Below are 22,927 nucleotides of genomic sequence, written 5' to 3' on the forward strand. Positions count from 1 at the left end.
ACCTTGTTTATGTCTGTCAGGGAGGAGGCGGAGATGACAGACCTGTGATATGTGAAAGGGGTTTCAGGGTGTTGGCACAGTGACTGGAATGGGGGAGGACAGAAGCCAGGTGAAAGTGGGAGCCTTCAGTAGACGAGTGTCAGGCAGCAAGTCCTAGAGAAGTTGAGCGGCCTTGAGTTGGAATACCTGGAGAACCAGTAAGAAAAAAAAATTATCTACCATGAAAATAACATCTGCAAAAGCTTTCCACAGCACTGAACGCACTTAGCTCCCAGTTATTGGAAGATTGCATTTCGTTTCCTTGGGTTATATCAGTTTAAAAACATAAGACCGTGTGTACTTGGAAGGTCCCTCCCCACTTCATGGAGTCCCTAGCTTCCTTCTGCTTTCCGGAAGGATGCAGTTAACATCTGCTGGGAGTCTTTTCCTGACCATGTCTTATCCTCTTCTCTCTGTTCAGTGCTGCGCTCACCTCCTGCCACTGGAGGCCTTTCCTGCCCATCTCTCCTCCTCACTCAGCTGCTGGCCCTGAAAGGCTGCCTCACGTTCACCTCCTGCCTGGCTCATGTTGTTGCTGTTTAGTCGCTAAGTCGTGCCCGACTCTTTGCGACCCCGTGGACTGTGACCCGCCAGGCTCCCTAGTCCATGGAATTTTCCAAGGGAGAATACTGGAGTGGGTTGCCATTTCCTTCTCCAGGGGATCTTCCTGACCCAGAGATTGAACCTGCATCTCCTGTGTCTCCTGCATTGCCAGATAGATTCCCGTCTGGCTCATTATTCATTTTTAAGTGATAGTTAAATAAGTGAGTCGCAGAAAATATCAGTATACTGTTGAGAGCCTGAGATGTCAGTGCTGACATGCTTTTGTCTCTTCAACTTGCAAGTTTTTGTGTTAAAAAATTATTAAAGGGTAATATATTGCTCCCCCTCAGTTTGACTTTTAACTGAGAAGATTGTCTGTTGAAGAGTCAGATTTTTCAATTTAAAATTGATGTGAAGTTTTCAGTTGTGAAACTAAAATTTCACTCCTATTTTAACTGAATATTGGCTTGTTGACAGTTTTTTTTTTTTTTTTTTTTCTTTTTGTCCTCATTCTGCTAACTGGCCCTAATGGTATTATAATTAGCAATTATGGTAAAGCAGAGTTTAAACAGGTAAATTACCAAAGGCAGTAAATGTCTTTTTCCACATGAATTAAATAGAATTTTAAAAGTAATTAAAATTCTGTTTTGGAGTCTGATGCTTTGATAAATGTATTTTTCCTCCCATAAATCTAAAGGTATGATTATAGGTTTCAGGGACTTATACTGATTATTCAGTAATATAATTCAGCATTTATGGTAAGGTAAATATAATACTTAATACTGAAGTATTAGTACAGAGTAGCATAGCACTTGCTAGTTAAGAAACAAGAGGTATAGCTAATATGTATTCTGTTGTTCTCTAAAATTTATTTTAGAAGCAGTTATTGAATTAATGTCAAAGAGGACAACTGTCAGTATTTTTGGTATTAAATTAAGGATTCAGGCACAATTGAAGTTTAAAGTTACCTTCTTTGTATGTGGTTCCCCAATTTTTCCTTTCTGTGGATAGTAGGAAGACTGTTTTCATCTGTGTATGGATAAAAGTGGAACAGGCCAGATCTTTTTTTAAATACCAAATTGGGTCATGTGCAGAGGTACTGGTCCCAGTTCAGTTGTTAATTAATGACAGGTATGACCCATAAAAGTAACTTTGTTTCTTTGTTCTCTTTTTGAAGTTTTTTTTTTTTTTAATATGAGAAATCCACTTATTTTTGTTGGTGGCAATTCATGAACAGTTCAGGTTTGTTCAGTTTAAGCACATAATGTATATATTTGAAAACGGATTTTTCATTCATATATTGGAAGTACTTCTTATTGCTTATTCTTTTCCTTCGAATTATATGCTGAGTAAGAAGTGATTGGTGGTATAGACTTTAAGAATTGTCTTTTAAGTTTATATATATACACACATATATATATATATATTGATGGCCCAGACAGTAAAGAATCTGCCTGCAATGCAGGAGACCCAAGTTTGATCCCTGGGCTGGGAAGATCCCCTGGAGAAGGGAATGGCAATCCACTTCAGTATTCTTACCCAGAGAATTCCATGGACAGAGGATCCAGGTGGGCTACATACAGTCCTTGGGGTCCCAGAGAGTTGGACACAATTGAGTGACTAACACTTTCACTTTTTTCATAGTGCAAGCATATTGGACCAGGGAACTGGTTTGCCATAAGTACATTTAGAAAGATTCAGTATCTTCTGAATAATAGTACACATAAAAATCACAAAGGGTACTTAAAAATACAGATTCTTCCCGCACCACCCCCCCCAAACACTTTTTTTCTTTCCTTTCCTTCTTAGTTTTTTTCCTTTTCTTGTCACTACTATGTGTTTGGAGCTGATGAGATGACTCTGTGTATAAACTCACTATAACTTTTTTTTTGGCCCTGCTTTGCAGCATGTGGGATCTTAGTTCCCTGACCAGAGATAGAACCCATGCCCCTGTATTGGAAGCATGGAGTCTTACCCCTGGACTACCAGGGAATTCCCAAGAAAACAGATTTTTAAAAATTGTGATTTTTAAATTTTTTCCTCTGATTTTATTGAGATATTGTTGACATATGGTACTGTACATGTTTAAGGGTATGCATTATAATGATTTGGTTTACATACATCATGAGGTGATTATCACAGTAAGTTTAGTGAACATCTTCTCATTCAGATACAAAATTAAAAAGAAAGAACCTTTTTTTTGTGATGAGATCTTAGGATTTACTCTCTTTCATGTATAACATGTGGCACTATTAGTTACATTTATCGTGTTGTACATTGCATTCCTAGTACTTCTTTAGCTTTTAGCTTTTGACCACCTCCATCCAATTTCCTCTGCCTCTGGCAGCTACAAATCTGATCTCTTTCAGTGAGTTTGTTTGAAGTGTAATTGACCTACAACAGTTCATTGGGTCCTGTTACACAATATACTGACTTAGTATTTCTGTCTTTTCTTTCCTTGCGACTTCATGACTGTCTTTATTGCCGTGTTTGAATTCTTTTCTCTTTTCTGTGTGTACTATTGTAGATTTTTGGTTTTGTGGTTACCATGAAGTTTATATCTGTCTATCTGTCTGTAAATGATTATTTCAAGTTGCTGATCTCTAAACGCATTTTAACAACCCTGCATTTTTACTCCCTTCTCCCATGTTTACTGTTTTTAAAATCATATTTTACACCTTTTCCTGTTTTGTATCACTTACTGTGAATATAGATGATTTTACTACTTTTGTCTTTTAACTTTACTATGAGGTTGATTTACTTCCTTTCCTGTATATTTGGCTTTACCTTTTATAATTTCCATGTTTCTAGTTGTGACCTTTTTTGCTTAAGAGAAGTCCCTTTAACATGTCTTGTAAAGCTGATTTGGTACTGAACTCTTACCTTTTGCTTGTCTGTAAAACTTTCGATCTCTCCGTTAGATCTGAGTGAAAGCCTTGTCAGGGACCCATGATGTTTATGAGCTTTTTTTCCTTCATACTTTAAAATTTTAAGTTGGAAGTGAAATGCACTTTTCTATTTTGCTTTTCTCATTAACCTCATAAAATTTTTTTTGTCGTGTTCAGAAACTGTTAACATTTCATTGCATTTACGGTATTGCCTTATATATTAGATCATTATTTACTTAACTATTCTTCTATTGTTGGACATTTAGATTGTGTCTCATTTATTTCTGATAAATAACATTGGAATGAATATCTTTGCAGGAATTCTTTTCTATGTATAGATTTTTTGTCTCCCTTTTTCCTGAAAATATTTTTAAAAGCTTTTGAAACATACTGTCAAAGTGTTTTCCAAAAGGGTTCAGCTGGCTAAAATCACCAGCAGTAAACTGGAGTTAACATTCATCTTCACCAGCGTTATGTTCATTAAAAAACCCGTAGTTTTGGTTCACCAGGAAAAAAATGGTATGTAATTATGGAACCATCCCTTGTTGTAGTCAGTACATGTTTTGTGTACGTATAAGCATAAATTTGGTACTTCATTCTAAGTGTTTTTTCTACCAAGAATTTAAATTTTCAAGAGTTCTTGAGGAAGCAACTTAGTGATCAATGAGTGGTAGTTCCCTTGAATTGTTCTGTCATTTAAACAGTTGGTAATAAACAGGGACAGTGTCTTTTTGCCACGATCGGAATATTAAAAATGCTGAGCCCTCTTCTGTTCTCTTTCTATACGTTTTGGAAATTGAAGGTTTGAGTTGATCTTAAGTTTGTACTCAATCATTCAGTTGTGTCCAACTCTTTGAGACCTTGTGGGCTGTAGCCCACCAGGCTCCTCTGTCAGTGGGATTTGCAGGCAAGAGTACTGGAGTGGGTTGCCATTTCCTTCTTCAGATCTAAGTTTGGAGTTAGTTTGTTAGAAAAACAAAGTTCTTATTTCTGCTGAAACTATTTGTAACAGCAAATGAACAACATTTCAAATGAACATCTGTCCAAACATTTAGTGGTAAATTAGAGTGTGAAATATTGAAGTTTTACCATTTGTCCATTGTCAGTAAACCTCTTCTAATTGTATGATCTACTTAAGATTGCTGTTACGTCTCTTGATTTCAGACGTAACTCTTGTCTCTGTTTCTTGGTTTATCAGTTTTGAAGATTCTCTGATTTAAAAAAAATTAGGGTCTATTCTTTGTCTCCTTTTCCTTTCTCCTCAGTGTTTGATATTTACGTATTTTCTTTATTTTTTTAAAAATATTTGTTTTTGTTTAATTATTATTTATTTGGCTGTGCCGGGTCTTAATTTTGGCATGTGGGGTCTTTTACTTGTGGCATGTGGCACCTAGTTCCATGACCAGGATTTGAATCCAGACACCCTGCATTGGAGTACAGAGTCTTAGCCACTGAACTACCAGGGAACCCCAATTTATATGTTTTCATTTCTTGTATTATTTCATTTGTTACCTTAAGTGGTAATTGTGAGCCTGTATCTCTGTTGTGTTACTAAGATTCCTAGACTCTGGGTTTCCCCTTGAGTTCTGGAAACTGCCTCCAAGTGGGAGTGCTGGGGGGCGGTTGGTGCTTGTCCTTCGTTTCTCCTCTTGGGGATCGTAGTTCTGAGCTGCTTGTTTTGTGGTATAAGGCCTGAAAATATTTGTTTCCTGTATTTTATTTACTTTTCTAGTTGTTCATGCCAGGAACGTGATTTTGGATCCTCCTGGCTGGAAACTGGAGTCTTTTAATGGCTTCTTAACTCCTGAATCTAGTGATTGCTTCATGGCCCTTGTATTGAAGTCTTCAGAGGGAAGCTAGTTCCTTTTCTTTTTAAATACCATCTTTTCCTGTGAGGCTGCCTACTTCTGACTTTCTGTCTCCTTTACTGGATCCTCCTACTTTGCCTGGTACCTTACTAATTGCATCAGTAATTGTAATATTACCACCGAAAGTCACCCTTGCCAGACCCCATGCTAACTTGATACCTGTGTTCTCATTTTAATTCATAAAGCAACTGCTTAGTATTCCCTAGGGGTCTGTGTTACCCCCTACTTTCCTTCTGTGTATTCTCAAGTTTAGGGCCCCATCTGTTTGCTGATGACTTTTATATTTTTAGCATTGATTTCTATACTGAGCTCTCAATCTGTCTACCTGATAGTCTGAGCATTTCCACCCAGACTTTTAAAAGGAATACTGACCTACTTCAGTGTAAGTGGAAGTCCTCTGTCTTTCTGTGTCCTATTCTTCATCTCAGTGTTATTTAACCCATGGTTAAACACATAGCAAAAAGCAAGCTTCCCACAGACAGACACACTCTGCACGTTAATTTAACTTTCTACTCTCTTCTTGCACCTAGCCCTGCTTCCCCATTCCTGCTCTCCTTGTCTAGTTGCACTTCTCATCTTTGGTCTGTTACTGACCTCCTTCCTAACTGATCGCTGCTTCTAGTTGTGTTCATCTAAAATCTGCAGTATTCTTACATTTTAAATCAGAATATGCTTCCTCGCTTAACTTGTCCAGTGACCCCTTAGATGCTGCTGGGCAACATCTGCTTTTGAACACGACACACAAATCTCCTTGTTCAGGCATTCGCTTCTCTTTACATCTTTCTTGTGTTGCTCCTATCACCTGCCCTCTCAGTCGGCATCCTCCCCGACCACACCATGCTTTTTTAAAATGTTTGTTTTTGTGGCTTCCTGCATCCACAGCTTTGACTTGACTAATACTTTCGTGTTCATTTTTGAGGCTTATTCCCTTGTTTCCAGGCCTCTTCATTTTTTGCTCCCACACTCTCCCATGTGTAGCTCTAACAGTATGTCTATTATGCATTTAAAGGATCTTTGTTTCACTTTCTTTTACTGTATTAGAGGTCCTAGAAGACAAGACATTTTAAAACTCATATTTGTAACCTTTGCACTGCGGAGTGCTTAACTGTCAGTCCACTTTTAGGTAGTACCTGTCTTAAATGACGACATGATTGTCCATCCTTGTTCCCAAATAGAAATGTGGATGTTTTCCTGGTCACCTGTCTTTATCACGTGTAACCAGTTCCGAGTTTTTCAGTTCTGCTTTTACTGGGGTATATGTGTTTGCATTCTTTTGTTCACTTGTTTGTTTGCTTGTTCATTCAATAAATTTCCCTCAGGGCTGCTGCCTCTAAGACTGTGAACTAACTAAATTGCATGCCAAACATTGCATTGAATTTGTAGAATTTATAGATTAATTTTTGGAGGAGTACCATGTAAGTATTAATATAATTTTTGGTCCTTAAGGAAAGTTGTATAAGTATTCCTTTTTTTTTTTTTTAAAGCGTACTTGTGTTTTAACAGTTCTCTTAGTGTAGATGAGATTTTAAAAATTCTGTTATATTTTCTAATTTGTCATTGCTCATCTGTTGGGAACTGACCAAATGATCATCTTATCTGGCCAACTTACTAAACTTCTTAGTACTTTTCATAGGCTTAGGTTTTCAAATATTGGTTACATCAGTGACAAATATCAGGGTTGTTTTCCTTCGAGTACTTAGGAATTCACTTATTTTTTTGGGTCTTAGTACATTTCCTATCTTAGTACATTTGTTGAATAAAAACAGTGATATTTGGCATCCTGGAATTATTCTGGACTTTAATGAAAATGCTACTTTCTTAGCGGTACTTTGCTGAGTATGATGTTTATTTTGAATAATTTGTAAAGTTATTTTAAGGAGGCATCACCTATTCACTTGCTAAGAGTTTTATCCTTAATCCATGTTGAATTTTATCAGTAACTTGGTTGGCATCAGTGATGATCAAGTTAATATATTAATGCAAAGAATTACAGTAATAGATTTTCTGAAGACAGATCCTCAACATTTCTCCTTTTTCCTGATTTATTTAATGCAGTGCTAGATTTGAGTGCTAATGGTTTATTGAGTATATTTTCATTTCCATTTTTAAGTAAAATTGGTTTATACTTTTATTTCACTTAGTTCTCTGCTTTTGTTTCAGAATTATGCTAGCATTATAAACTTGTTAAAGCATTTCACTTTTTATTTAAATTGGAAAAACTGAGTTGTCTTAACAGAAATTAGTTAATTAGTTATTTCTTAAAGCTCTAGTAGCATGTGTCATAAAATTATTTAGAAAATGGCTATTTCTTGGCATCTTTATTTCCCCAAGTCTAGTAAAGTACCAGGGGCAAAGAGCTTCAACTGTTGTTGAATTCTCTAGATAAGTTTCTAGAAAGTGATTTACTATGTAGAATTGTTTGTTATATTAACAGAGTTTGTTTTAGTCAGAGAAGCATTGTTACCCTGGCTAATTCAACAGGATATGGAATTAGTCTGGAAATGAAATACATGGAAATCTGTCTTCATGGATAGATTTTCTTCATAGAAAGATGCTGTTTGGTGATAGTCTGAATTCTAAGCTGACCTTTATAGGAAAATGGTCTCATTAGTATCACTCAATAGAGTATTTGCATAATTACCATGTGTAAAAAGACCAAAGGTAACCATTTTGTAAATGTATTCATGTCTTGGGTTATTTTTACTATTTTCTTTTTTTTAAAGCTTATTCTGTGATTTAGAGTCATTATAATTAATTTATAAGTAAATGATATTTTAGAAGTTAAAGAGCTTTAATTTCAATCAAATTGATTCAGTATATACATTCATATTTCCCCCTTTTAAAAAATTCACTGTTTTCAGATATTCATAAAACTCTGGTATATTGTAGAAGTAATGGGACATCTGAGTGGTTCTCAGATTAATATGGCAAAGCAGTGGTTCTCATCCAGGGGCAGTGATGTCCCCACAGAACATTTGGCTGCATCTGGAGACTCTTTAATTGTCACAGTGGGAGGAAACCACTATCATTGAGTAGGTGGAGGCCGGAGGTGCTAGTGGACATAATGTACTGCACAGGATAGCCTCCTATAAAAAAGGATCTGTCCCCAAATGTTAGTGATGCCAAGGCTGAGAAACTCTGTTGTAAAAGGAAAGCTAATATACACAAACACCCAACGTAAAAATGTGTTCTTAGATGTGTGCTTATTCTTTCAGCAGCTGTAACTCTAACTTAGTACAGTTTACAAGGTCCTTATGCAAAGTGTGTGAAGAGTATTCTGCTCTTGACTGACATCTAGTGAGACATTTACAAATAAATGTAAAACTGAAAGTTGAAATTAAATAAGCATGTAAATCAGAGTTACAGCTAGTTTTTTTCTGCTCTTAGGAATTTCACATATAAATAAACTAAGAAGAGAGTAAAGATTTGTTTAGGGCTGCTGAGAAACAGGCTTCCCAGGTGGCTCAGTGGTAAAGAATCCACCTGCCAATGCAGGAGACACAAGAGATGCAGGTTGGATCCCTGAGTTGGGAACATTCGTTGGAAAAAGGAAATAGCAGCCCAGTCCAATATTCTTGCCTGAAAAATCCCATGGACAGAGGAGCCTGGCAAGCTACAATCCATAAGGTCAAAAAGAGCTGGGCACAACTGAGCAGCTGAGCACACACGTGCGCACGCATATGCACTGAGAAATTATATCTGAGGAGGAGGAGTATGTGGTAAATTCTTGGCTGAAGTACTACTATATCTCCTTTATCTTTTTCTTATATTCTTGATTTAATATTAGAGCTTAGGATATAAAATTTTTTCATAGTTTTCTGAGTAAGTGCTGACTTCTGTGTAAGACTTTTTGTATTTTAAAAATTGCTTAAAAATCATTTAGTTTTAGAGCCAGTGGAGACCTAAGTGGTTTAATCCAATTTCTTCACTTACAGAGATTAAACAGTTCTGTTTCATAGAGATGAAGCGATCTGATCTGTGGTTTTGCAGCTTGTCAGGCCAGATCTTAAACTGGAGCCCACCGCTCCTGACTTCTAGTTGAGTGTGCTCTCAGGGTGAGGGGAAGTGATTAAGTGCACTCTGGGTTCTTCTGAAAGCTTTTATGTTTGTTTTTCAAACTATGAATATTAAAACTGTTAAATTCTTATTTTTTCAAACTATGAACATTAAAACTTAAATTCTCATTTCCTTTAAAGGAATATATATATACCCCTCCATATATGTTTTAAAATGAATTTGTATTTATGTTTATAAATCTCATGTTTTATTTAATTTTTATTTATCAGCATTATATATGTGTAAACATGGATATTTCAAATCTTTCATAGGCAACGACACCTCCAAATCAAGGGCGACCTGATTCTCCCGTCTACGCTAACCTGCAGGAACTGAAGATATCCCAGTCGGCTCTTCCCCCGGTCCCCGGAAGCCCAGCAATTCAGATTAATGGAGAATGGGAAACTCATAAAGATAGTTCAGGGCGTTGTTATTACTATAACAGAGGTACACAGGAAAGAACTTGGAAACCCCCTCGTTGGACTCGAGATACGAACACAAGCAAAGGAGATTCCCAGAGTCCAGGGGATCAAGAGGTATGAGGAGCTAGGGGGTCAACCAGTGAGTTACGGAGCTTCTTCTCTTTTCGTTCCTCAGAGAAGTAAATAGGTTTGCTTCTAACCTTTGAAATCTCTAAAATACTAAATCTTCTTTCCAAGTTTTATCTTATTACTTCTTGTTGCTTCCTAGTGTGTAGACAGACAGTAGCTAGCCCTGTGGCATGCTTACTTGTCTAGAGTTTACTGGGTTAATGCTGCCTATTGCCCTTGATTTCCCTCACATGCTAGAGGATACTAATCCAGTCATCGTTGTTGCCAAAGCAGTTACGATTTTTTAGAAAAAGAAGGGGAGAAAATATGTGATGTGATTTAGCCAAACAAAAACCCAGTTATTTGATGCTTTTCTTTATGATTTGATGGGACTGGCAAGATACTTCTCAGTTTTTGTTAGAGGTACAAGATCACTTTTTATGACTGTGTACGGGAGATAAGTATAATATAAGTCCTTTGCTACAGGCTGAACGTCCTCTAAGTCTGACAGTTCACTCTAAAAACATTATTTCTTGATTGGCTGGTTGTTTTCTGTTTTTTTTTGGCCATGCCATGTAGCTTGTGGGTCCTTAGTTCCCCTACCAGGGATCGAATCTGTGTAGCTGCAGTAGAAGTGTGAATCTTAACCACTGAACTACCAGGGAAGTCCCTAAAATCATTATTTTCTCTGACAAGTGTCCATACCATTTCCCCAACCTTGGTTTCATAGACACACACACAGAGACACATACTCAGTGCAGCACACACACACACCCACACACACCCACACACACCCATCCACACACACGCCCACCCCACCCCCATCCACACACACAAACACACACACCCTTACCCCTACCCCTCCATACACACACACACACACACACCCTTACCCCCATCCACACACACACACACCCACACACCCACCCTTACCCCCCATCCACACACACCCACACCCACCCCTACCCCCCATCCACACCCACACACACACACCCCTACCCCCATCCACACACACACACACACACACACCCTTAGCCCCCCATCCACACACACACACACACCCCTACCCCCATCCACACACACACACACACCCCCTTACTCCCCCATCCACACACACACACCCCTACCCCCCCATCCACACACACACACACACACACACACCCCTACCCCCCATCCACACACACACACACCCCTCCTCCCCCACACCCCTCCCCCCATCCACACCCACACACACCCTTACCCCCCCCATCCACACACACACACACACACACACACACACCTCTACCCCCCCATCCACACACACCCCCCTACCTCCCCCATCTACACATACACACACACACCCCTCTACCCCCCGGTCCCCTCGGAGGGCAGTGCAGTGAATTGGCCAGAGATTCCCTGGGACTGTGCAGATCTGCAGAGAAGCCTGGGTGGGAGGGATGGAAAGGAGTTAGCATCCTGCTGGTTGGTAGACGGCAGCCCCTGCACACACCCAGGACACCTGTTCTTAGAGCAGCTGACTTGTACAGCAGAAACAGAACTCGGCTAGGTGGGAGCTGGAGAAATCAGGTAACACATCCTGTGTGTAGCAGAGTCTAAGAGCTTTGTATAGTTAATAACCCCTCCTCTTGTCCTGTTTTTCAGTTGGTTATTTATAGCTATGCTTTGGTGGTAGCTTGTATTAAACTTTCAGAGTTGAGGAATGAGGTGGAGGGTTAGTGAGAAATTGTTCACATGTTACTATAATAAGAGAAGTGTTAGGGAAGTGATTTGAATTTGTGTGTCTAGAAAGATTTGAAAGTAAGTTGTCCTGTGTGTCCATAATAAAGTAAAAGTCTTATCAATTGGAAGAATTAGGGAAATGGCTAAATTATAGAAGAAAAGGATTTAAAGTACGCACGGAAACTGGAATAGCCTTTCTTAGGTTTCTGTTACACTTCAGAGACTAGATGGGAGTGATCTCTAAATCGCAGTCTGAGCGAGCTCACTCCTCTACTCTCTGCACATATTGTGTAAAAATAGGTGTTTCCAGACTGGCCGGGGCACACCTTCCAGTAACTTTTTGAGAAAGGTTGTGTATGGAGGTAAAATTGAGACCATGTGTGTGAAAATGTTGACACTGTACTCTCACATTTAATTGAGAGTTTGCCTGAGTGCAGAATTCTAGGTTGGAGATAATTTTTTCTCACAATTGCGAGGCATTTTGAATTTGACTTTATGGTGATCTTGGTCAGCTGCATGTTGGATGTCTCCAGTGTTGGAACCGTGAGGTCTTCTCTTTCAGACTGATCAGTCTCTGCAGAAGTCGGATCACTGGCCAGTAAGAGCTGCTCAGGGTGTTGGCTGCAGCATTTATTTCACACACAGCCCCTTAGTCTCCCCTCTTTCTGTCTGGTACCCATGTTCCAGTTGTGCCTGTTGTTCCCCAGCTCAGAATTCCTCTTGAGAGGGAATCAGTCCCTGTGCTTCTGCTGCAGGAAGGGAGGGGGCACACCTGGTGGCCAGGCGTGAGAAGGGGATCCTGGCTATCTCAGTCCTCAGTTTAGTGCCTTGGTTCCAGGAGGAACCCGAGCCATTTGAAGACGTTGCTGTGTAAACTTGGATTACATCTTTCCTCCTCAGTGCCGCCCCAGCCCCCACCCGTTTAGATTCTGCTTGCTTTGTGGATAATTTAGGTTTTTGTTCATCTGCTTCTCAGCTTCCAGAGTTCTGCGGCTCTTGTGTCTTTCTGTGTTCTCCTGTTCTTGGGGGTTCAGATCTTTTTGAGCTTATTTCAATACTGTTATCTTATTGGGGTTCAAATGGGAGCAAACCTCTCTTTCATTCTAACTCAGAAGCTTGTTATTTTAGTGGTTGCCCTAGAACAGTGGTTCTCACCTAGGGCGGTTTTTTCTGCAGGGAACATTAGGCAGTGTCTGGGGATGTTTTGAGTTGTTACAGCTCAGGAAGGGTTACCAGTGTCTCGTGGGTAGAGGCCAGAGAAACTATCATGCATCCTGTGATTCACACAACAGCTCCCACCACTAGGAATAATCTGACCCTAACTGTCCGTGCTGCTGCTGCTAAGAAATGCTACCTTAGAACCTGTAACTGGCGTATGTGTCAACATCTACAATTAATCAGCATCTGCTTGCTCCTTGAAACCCTGTCCCCTGTCTTCGAGTGCTGTGGGGCTTTTTGTTGTTGTTTATTTCCATTTTCTAGTCCCCTTTGCCCCCCACAACTGTTGTACATTTGTTGTTTAGTGACTAATTCACGTCCAGCTCTTTTGTGATCCCATGGACACTAGCCCACTAAGCTCCTCTGTCCATGGGTTTTCTCTCGGCGAGGATACTGAAGTGGGTTGCCATTTCCTTCTCCAGGGATCTTCCCAGCCCAGGGATTGAACCCGTGCTGCCTGCTTGGCAGGTGGGTTCTTTACCACTGAGCCACCAGGGAAGCCTCACTGTTGTACATGGTGACTCTTAAAATTAATCCTCATATTTACCACTTTCTTTTTCAGATTTCTTAGGCAGAATACATTATCTTGAATAATTTTTTTACTGCCTTAAGTACATACCCATACCTTTAAATTTCCTTGGTGAGCCTCCATTAGTGATAGAGTCTTGGTTTTCATTTACCTGGAAATTTATTTTTCATTATTTTTCAAGACTGCCTTTACCTGGTACACAATTAAAAGGTGATTGTTTGCTTTTTGTTTTTTCCTAGTTCCTTGAGACTTACTCTCATGTTTTCAGGCTTCTGTTATTAATATGCACGATTTAGTCTGTAGGTCTCTTCTTGCAGGAGGCTTTGAGGACCTTGTGCCTGTAATTTCACTGTGATGTGATTAGGTGAAGTTATCTTTTTTTATTTCCTGCCCAGGCTTTGTTGGGAATCCGAAATTTGTGGAGTTTCTGCCTTTGATTAACTGTGGGAAGTTCCTATATATCTATATGCATTATCTATATACAGCTCCTGTCTCATTTTCTCTTTCCTCTCATTTTGGGACTTTGATTAGATAAGTGTTTAATGTGCTTACTCCATTAGTCATGTTTCTTGATTTCCGTTATACTTAACATTTTATTGCTGTCCCTCTCCGTGTTTTGTCTTCAGTCATTTCAAGTTAGGCTCCTGTTTGCTGTTTGTCTCTTCATCATGTGTGTTTGTTTGATATTAAACCAACCCTTGAACTTAAAAAATGTGTCATTTTTAATTTGTTTGGTGGAACTACCCATGTTACTAGTTTGAAAAGTGTGAAACATACAGAAAAGTGGAAAGAATAGCACATTGAGCTCCTATATGCTAGGGACCCTTCATCTGGATGTGCAGGTTGTCCACTTCACCGCATTTGCCTCGTTTCTTTCTTTCTTCTTTGACTGGACTGGGTCTTTCTTGCTTCACGCCAGCTTTTCTAGTTGCGGTGAGCAGGGGCTACTCTAGTTGCGGTGAGCAGGGGCTGCTCTAGTTGCAGTGTGCAGGCTTCTCTGCGGAGCTTGGACCCTAGGGTGCATGGACTTCGAAAGTTGCACACATTTCTTTCTACCTCCTTTCACCCTTCTATCTCCACTATTTTATTCTGAATCATTTGTCCAGGCAATGTAATGTTTTATTCTCTAAGTATAAGGACTTTTTCCAGTAAAACAAATTGAAAACATATTGAAAAATGCATTTATCACATCCAAGAAATTTAATATCTGAGTATTATTTAATGCAAAGTTAACATTCGGTGTTTCTCACTGGTTAGTTCATATCCTTTATGGTTTTTGTTCCTGCAGTAAAGGGTCCACCGAATGATCATATGTTGCATTTATTTGTCATGTTTTTCTTGGCTCTTATTTTCTACTTTATTTTTGATAATTTCAGTATATAAAGTCTTTAAGGAGTCTGAATATGCTGTTTTTCTGCTGAGTCTCACTCATGCTGTTTGTTTCATATCATGTGTGTATGTTTTAATGTGAGATGATAGTTGTTGGAAATCATAGATAACAAATCTTTACTGCTAATGTTGAAAGTTTCTTCCTTCTGAGAGGCTTTCCTTGTGTTTCTCTCAGGTGCCTGGGGAAACTAGTATCCTATGAACATTTGAAACTAAATTTTCAGTTTTAGTTTCCCTAGGCCACCTAGGTAGTAGTAATTTGAATGCATAAAGACTGGCTTGTTGGGTTCTCCCCTGATTTCCCCCAGTTATTCCTGTGATTTTTCTAGTGTGCAGTAGAGGGACAAGATTTGTTTCTGGTTTACCCTGTAATCTACAGGTAGAATTCTTTGGGGTCCCCTGTTTATTGGGGGACTCCCTGCCTTACCTACGTTGTCCCAAGTCCTGTTTCCCAGTACGTATGCATGGTCTTGAAAACTAATGTTTTCAAGGTTTGGCAAATGCCTTCTTGGAGAATGCTGCCTTTTTATTCTCTTTACCGATCTGGATTCTTGCTTCCAGTTAGTTTTGTTCCTGAGTATTTCTTAACCTCTTGCTCCTTGATGGTTTTGGAAAAAATTGTGATGTAATATGATGTGACGTTTGTATATATTGCCAAAATGATCACAATGAACCCAGTTAACATCTGTCCCCATACATAGTTTAGGATTTCTTTTTCTGGGAATGAGAACTTTTAAAATCTACTCTTTTAGCAGATTTCAAATGTGCAGTGTTGTATTATTAACTCTGTAACCGTGCTGTAGATTCCATCCTCGGGACTTAATTTGTCTTGTCACTAGGAGTCTGCGCCTTCTGACCCTCTTCACCCCCACGTCTCTGTCAACCACTAGTCTGTTCTCTGTGCTTATGAGCTTGTTTGTTTGGTTTGTTTTCACATTCCACATGTGAGTGAGATCACTGGGTATTTGTCTTTCTTCTGCAGGTTATTTCATTTAACATACTGGCATCAAAATCTATCCATGGTGTCACAAATGACTAAATTTCTTTTTTTTTTTTTAATGGCTGAATAATATTCTCCGTACAGATTGCCTTTTATTTTGTTTCTAAAAGATTCTTATTGTACCACTCTGATGGTAGCTTATGTTTTAAGTGATCTCAATTAGATTAAAATAATCCTGATTTTTCAGTTAGGTTTTCCATTTTTTTAAACCATTGCTATTATAAAACATGAACAGCTCACTCCATTCAAGACTTCAAGTTGTCTTTGTCAGTTTTTATGGACATGTTACTGACATAGGATGTTTGTTATTTGTATAACATTGAGAATCTACACATCTGAGTGTTTCAGACCAAATATGGTGGTAGAAAATTTGATCTAATGAGTAGATGTAATTGTAGACACTGTTTTACCTGAATGTGACCCTGGAAGGGTCACTTGCAGAATTAGCCCAGTAAATATTACACTGAATTTCTTAATCTTTCGGTATTATGCTCGAAGTCATTCAATTCTTTTTTTTCTTTTAAAGTATAGTTTTGAATAGTTTTTAACAAGCATTTGTGTTGAGTGAGTCAGGAAAACTTTATGACCAATTACAAAATAAAATATAGTGTTACAGAGCTAGTGTCTTTCCCTCCCCTCTCCCATCCCACATACTTTAAAAGAATTAGCTCAAGATAATATTCATTAAGCACTTTTTGCTGGGTGTTTGGCTAGGAACTTGTGATTAATAGGTGAAATTTTCAAGTATCTCAGTCTAATGAAGAGCCCTCACCTCCTACTTTGCTTACGCATAGATGTGCGTACATACGTTTGCTCTATCCCCATCATTTTTTAACCTGATTTCAGTTGAAAGTAGCACAACATAGAAGGTAGCACTTTTATCTCCCAGTCTGAAAACACTGTTTCCAGTTTCATTATAGTGAACATTTATAGGCTTGCATTAATGCAATATAATAACTTATTAATTTCCCCACACCACTTACAATGTACCATTAAAAAGACTTAACAATTTGTTTTGAGAATTAAATATTTGGATATATTCAAGATCTTTTAGTATGTATAGCCAAATAAAGTCAATTGCTTAGATTTTCAACTGCTGTATATGTGTATTCAAAGAAGAACAATCCTTATGTTTCTGACTATTTGTAGCTTCTTTCATCAGAAGAAAACTACCACAGCATTTGTCTCAGCCAGTCAGATAGTCAGTGTGGTTCTCCTCCAAGGGGTTGGTCAGAAGAGTTGGATGAACGTGGGCATACCTTATATACCAGTGACTATACTAATGAAAAGGTACATTCTTTTTTTCTCATCTAGTTTTCTTGGCAGATTCCTCTCATAAAATCATTGTGTACTGAAGCTCTAGTAGTATTTTAAAAACTCATGAAAATATTTTCTTGCAATTCTGTAGCCCTGTCAGCTGACAGTCTGAAAACTCAATGTAACTACTGATTCATGGTTTTAAACTGCTTCCAGTTATCATAATTTTTGTGGTGTCAACCTGTTTAAGACAGAACCTTTTTAAGAGTAGACCTGTTGAGTGTCATTCCAGTTATGCCTCTTCAGTAAACATATTTCTTTGTGTTTTTCTTGGCAAATAGTTTTTTGGGAATAGTTTTCTCAACATGTCATAATAATCCCCCTCACTTCCTACATTGCTTTATCTTTTATAACCAAGTTATGTAAAACAAGAGCCATGGATCTAGTGCTTTATGATTAATTAATTAGTGTGAGAATACTTGTTGTAATTTTATGTGTTTATCATCAGAGAGGGTAATGGTTGTTTGTGTTAGTTTAAAGAATAAAAGCCTTGGGAATAAATGGAGATAGGTTTTTTCACTCCACATTGTTTCTTTAATTATTTAACACTGGAACACATGAAAACAATAATTTTCATTTATTTCACAATCAAGATCATATGTTTTAGTCTTTACTCCTTCATATTTCCAGTATTACATGAAGTTTTGTTGTTGGTGTTACTTAAATTGTATGAATAAGCTGTGTTGGCTACTGCAGGTAATTAATTCCTAAGGGTTTCTATGAAGTTTGGATTAAATCGTCTATTAGTTTCATCCTTAAAGATTGAAGAAAAATTCCCTTTTGTTAATTTCTCAACCCTGATTTCAGGGTTGTGTGTCCTTGTGACCACATACCTACATATATATGTTGTCCACATATGTATCTTTGTATCTTTATGTTATCCATTTCTTGTTGTGTTGCTAAGTGGTGTTTGGATCACTAGCTTGACACTGGATGAAAGAGAGAAAATAAATTTGCATTTAATATTTAGTTCCTTATTTTTATTGACTTAAAATGCAAGTCTGTTAGTATAAGTTTGTTATATTTCTTTTGGAATGTTTTTGAGCAAATAGAATAAAATTCATAAGAATATCATCTGATACCTATGATTTTATAAGCTTCAGCTCAACTCTATTTGTGTTTAAAATATAACACCTGTTTTGTTTTTATAGTGGCTCAAGCATGTTGACGATCAAGGCAGACAGTATTACTACAGTGCGGATGGATCTCGGTCAGAATGGGAGTTGCCAAAGGTAATAAACCTTAGCACTGAGTTTCTGTGTAAAAATAGTGGATGAAGTAATACCTGAAAATGGTTACAACAGGTTTATTTTAAAATTTTTATTCAGCTCTTGAAAAGCAGCAAGACTAGTTTTTCCATAATTCGTTGAGAATCTTTTGCTTAAATTACTCTGTGACATACATTTATCTTATAACTATATAATATTGATAATCCCTATTTAAAAGTTCTTTGATTCAGTTTTTTATTGTTCTGGATCCAAGATCCCCTTTAAGTGGCAGTAACGTAAAGAGTTCTCTTAAATTTGTTGAGTTTTCTGCATGAAGTTGGTGTTAAACTTACTTAAAAGAGAAGCAACTCAGTATTCAAGTTTATTCTTGTATGTAGAAGTATATTATAGTTGAATCAGTCATTAGCAGCATGTAGTAATGAGACCTTCCAGGGTCTAAAGATAAATGTACCAGGGCTGAGTTTATTTAAAGCAGTAGGTTTCAAAATGGTTGTGTATTTAACCACTGTTAGTATTAAGATAAAAATATATGTAAATATTAATGATATCTGAGCAAACATTTACATTTTAATTGGTACCTTATTTTAACATTTTAGAAAACACCTATGAGTAGCAGATGTATCTGTAGTGTCAATTATCAGATAGACATTAGTTTCTAAATAAATTTTTCTTTTTCCCAAAGTAAGTCAGTTTAAAGAAAAATATTAGTAGTTTAGAGATACATGGATATAGAAAAGATCATTAAAAAATATAGTGCAATGGATAGAATAAACTATATTCAGAGGGACAGGAAGATAACAAATATTAAAACATGGTTAAAGGAGATGGAAGGGGTGGAAAGTTTCCTGTATGTACAAATGAGGAATTCTCAAAGAAGAAAATGGAAGAAGTGGTAGAGAAATAGTATTTTGGAAATATAATTTCTTGGAATTTTCTGAAACTAAAGGAAGGCATGAGTCTTCAACTGGAGCCTTCAATACTGACCAGAACACAGAAAACTAAATACACATATTGACCAATTTTGCTGAATCTGTGGAACTTCAGTAGAGGGAGACAATCTTAAAAGCCATCAAAAGGTAAAAGGCAAGGTTACCTGTGGTGGCAGTCTGCGTCATTTGATCCATTCCTCACCCACTCCCATAGCGGTGCTTTTTGCTGTGTACCTCCGTAGTGACCTCTTGCTGTGAATGGGGGCATATTGTTCTGCTGTTACCATGACTGAATATAGTCTAGACATGTGACTTGCTTCCACTGATGGGATGTGAGCAAAGGTGTCCTGAACATGGTATTGAAAAGGGCTTGTACACACAGGGCTTGCTTTCCCACCTCTGCCTCTGCTGTGAGAGGAATCTATGGTCCTAGGTAGAGAAAATAAATACATTTTAAGAAGATGAACAGAGTCTCAGAGATCTGTGGGACCATACAGAAGACCTAACATTCATGAGAATTCCAGAAGGAGTGAAGAAAGAGTGAGAGGCTGAAAAATATTTTCAGAAACAATGTTTGAAAACATCTCAGATTTGATAAAAGACAAACCACCAGATTCACGAAGCTGAGTAAATACCAAACAGTATGGACTCGAAGAAATCCATATCCAGACACACTGTAATCAAATTTCTGAAAACTAAAGACTTCACCTCCCCCCTCCCCCTACCCTGCCCCTGCAAGAAATATCATGAAGGCAACTCAGTGAAACAACACAGAACTTTGTGGGATAATAATGATTTGAATAGCAGAGGATGTCTTATTAGAAACCATGAAGCCAGAAGGAAGTGGTGCAACATTTTACAGATGCGGAAAGAAAAAACTCATGATTGTACATCTAGCAAAAATATCCTTCAGGCATAAAAGTAAAATAAAGACATTTTCAGATTAAAATAAACCCAGAGATTTATTACCAACAGTCTTATTCTCAAAAGAATTGCTATAAGAAATCCTTAAAACGGAAGAGAAATGATAAATGAAGAAAACTTGGAACATTAAAAATGAACAGAGTATAATGGGAAGGGTGAATATCTGAAGATATTCTGTGCAAATGGAAATCAAAAGAAACCTGCAATGGCAGTATTCATATCAGATGAAATAGGCTTTAAAATAAAGACAGTTACAAGAGACAAAGGACACTACATAAAGATCAAAGGCTCAATCCAAGAAAAAGATATAGCAATTGTAAATATGTACATACCCAACATAGGAATATCTCCATATATAAGGTAAATGCAAACAGCCATAAAAGGAGGAATCAACAGTAACATAACAGTAGTGGGGGACTTTAACACTCCACTTTGGTCAGTGGATAGATCGTCCAGACAGAAAATTAATAAGAAAACATAGGCTTTAAATGACACCCAAGGCTAGATGGACTTAATTGATATTTAAAGAGCATTCCATCCAAAAGTGGCAGAGTACACATTCTCAAGCGCACATAGAACACTCTCCAGGACTGATCACAGGCTAGGCCACAAGGTGTGCCTCAGTAAATTCATGTCAGGCATCTTTTCCAGTCACAGTGCTTTGAGATTAGGAATCTAACTGCAAGGAAAACACAAACACATGGAGACTAGACTATATGCTACTAGACAACCAATTGATCACTGAGGAAATCAAAGAGGAAATCAAAAAAATTATATCTGACCTTTAAAAAAACTAGAACATTTCTAAGGTGGAGATGTTATCTAGGACAACTGTATTGTGAAGAGGGGAGAGTAGTGTGATAATTGTTGGTAAGTTTTCTACATTTCACTTGAAATAGTAAAATTCTGATATTGGTAGACTGGGAGGAATTAAATACATAATTTGTAATAGCTAGAGTAAGCACTAAAAACTGTAAAGCAAAATAGACTCAGAGCTATAGAAAACTACATTAGTAAACACTCAGGATAGTCCATAGGAAGGCAGGAAAGGAGAAACAGGCATGATAAACAGAATATAAAACAAAGCAACAGACTTAAATCCTAACATTTAAATAAATTACATTAAATGTAAATGGTTTAAACAGAGCTATTGAATATTTTTGGAAATGATAAAAACCATGACCCAATTATATGTTTCTACAAAAAGATCACTTCAAATGTAATGATACATTACATCATGCTGAAGATTACTTGTCATATAGTTTATAGTAAATCTCATACTTCATGGTGCCATTGCAGAAGCTTTGCCATTAGAATTAGGTCTTAGACTATAACTTTCCTGTCAGTGCTTCTATTCAACAATTAAAGAAAAGAAAAGAGACGCAATTGTTCTTTTATTATTAGAAAATCAGGAGATTTGGCAAACTCAGAACTGTTACTAGTTCAGCAAGTTTGCTGGACATAAAATCAACCTAAAAACTATTCAATTCTCTAGTAAAAAGTTAATTTGAAAATATGATAGGAATAAAGTTCTTTTTTATATTAGCAGCAGCAACAATGCCAAGAAGAATCCTAAGATTATACCTACAGAAAGTTTGTAAGATCTTAAGAAAATTTCAGAGCAGAATTGAGGGACATAAAAGATGATCTGAAGTGATGCGATGTACCATTATGATCTTGGGTTGGGATGCTTAACATGGTAACAGTGTCCCCATTGATCTGTAAATTCACTGCATTTCCATTTACTGTTCCTGTCTCCACCTTTTTTGTTTTTTTGAATTGATGCTAAATTTTACTTGCAAGCAAAAGTCTGTGAAGAACCAAAATATTCCTGAGTAGGGAGAATGTCTACTTAAGAATAGGAGAGGGGTGGGGTCCCTGCTCTAGTGATTAAGTTGTGGGCACATGTGCAGAGAAATAGACCAGCAGAACAGAATAGGAACCTCAGATGTAGCATCACAAATCCCTGGGTAAAGCATGGACTGTACAATAAATATTTAGAAGATTATTGGTTATTTCCAGGGGAGGAAAATGAAATAGACATAGATCTTGACTTCTCACCTAATGATTAATTCCAGGTAGACGACAGTCATAAATGTAATAAGCAAAACGTTAAAGGCTGTAGAATGCTGGATCAGAGAATGTCTTTGACTTCAGAGTAGGAAGCATTTCTTCAAAAAGACTGTTTAAGGAAAAACTATAAAGGAAAAGATGGACAGACGTGACTACATACAATCCAGCAGAACACCTTTTAACATTAACGATACCATACACAAAGGGGACAACATGAGCTTTGGGCTCAGAAAAGGTACATTGAATTTGTAAAGCTTACAAAGGCTTAGAAACCAGAATGTGTAAAGAACTTGCTGGTTCTTTATCTACACACTAGTGAGAGAGAGAACCTAATTGAAAATAGGCAAAATATATGACTGTCAGGGGAGTGTGTAATTTCCTTGGTTCTGTCTCATCACAACAAAAATTTGAAGTGACGGACTTTGAAGCCCTAGGTGTGTCACAGCTCTCAGACAGTGTTACAGCTCTGTGTTACAGCTCAGTTTTATTTAGAAAGTAAAGGAAAATATATCATCTAGGCATGAGGGCATGCTGACCCAAAAGTGGAGGGGGAGAGAGAGAGAAAGAGAGAGAGTGCACGTGGGAGAGAGAGACCCCGGGCCCTGTGGCTCCTCTTTCTATATGTTTTCCCTCCCCCTGGGCCTGCCCTGTGTAAATTGGGCTAGCCAGGAGTGCT

General features: G+C 37.7%; 1 protein-coding gene across 7 annotated transcripts in view; it reads left to right on the forward strand.

Moving 5' to 3' along the window:
- Window positions 1-22,927, forward strand: part of ARHGAP12 (Rho GTPase activating protein 12) — a 117,450-nt gene that overhangs the window by 49,893 nt on the left and 44,630 nt on the right. For 4 of the 7 annotated variants that reach the window (XM_018057173.1, XM_018057172.1, XM_018057175.1 and 1 more), the window contains exons 3-5: window positions 9,667-9,930; window positions 16,929-17,069; window positions 18,248-18,328. In XM_018057173.1, the coding sequence (XP_017912662.1) occupies window positions 9,667-9,930; window positions 16,929-17,069; window positions 18,248-18,328 (486 nt within the window). The remainder of the gene's footprint in view (window positions 1-9,666; window positions 9,931-16,928; window positions 17,070-18,247; window positions 18,329-22,927) is intronic. The other 3 variants (XM_018057176.1, XM_018057178.1, XM_018057179.1) reach the window with 2 other exon arrangements.

Source organism: Capra hircus, chromosome 13 (genome assembly GCF_001704415.2).
Source record: "Capra hircus breed San Clemente chromosome 13, ASM170441v1, whole genome shotgun sequence".
In the NCBI taxonomy this organism is placed as follows: domain Eukaryota; kingdom Metazoa; phylum Chordata; class Mammalia; order Artiodactyla; family Bovidae; genus Capra; species Capra hircus.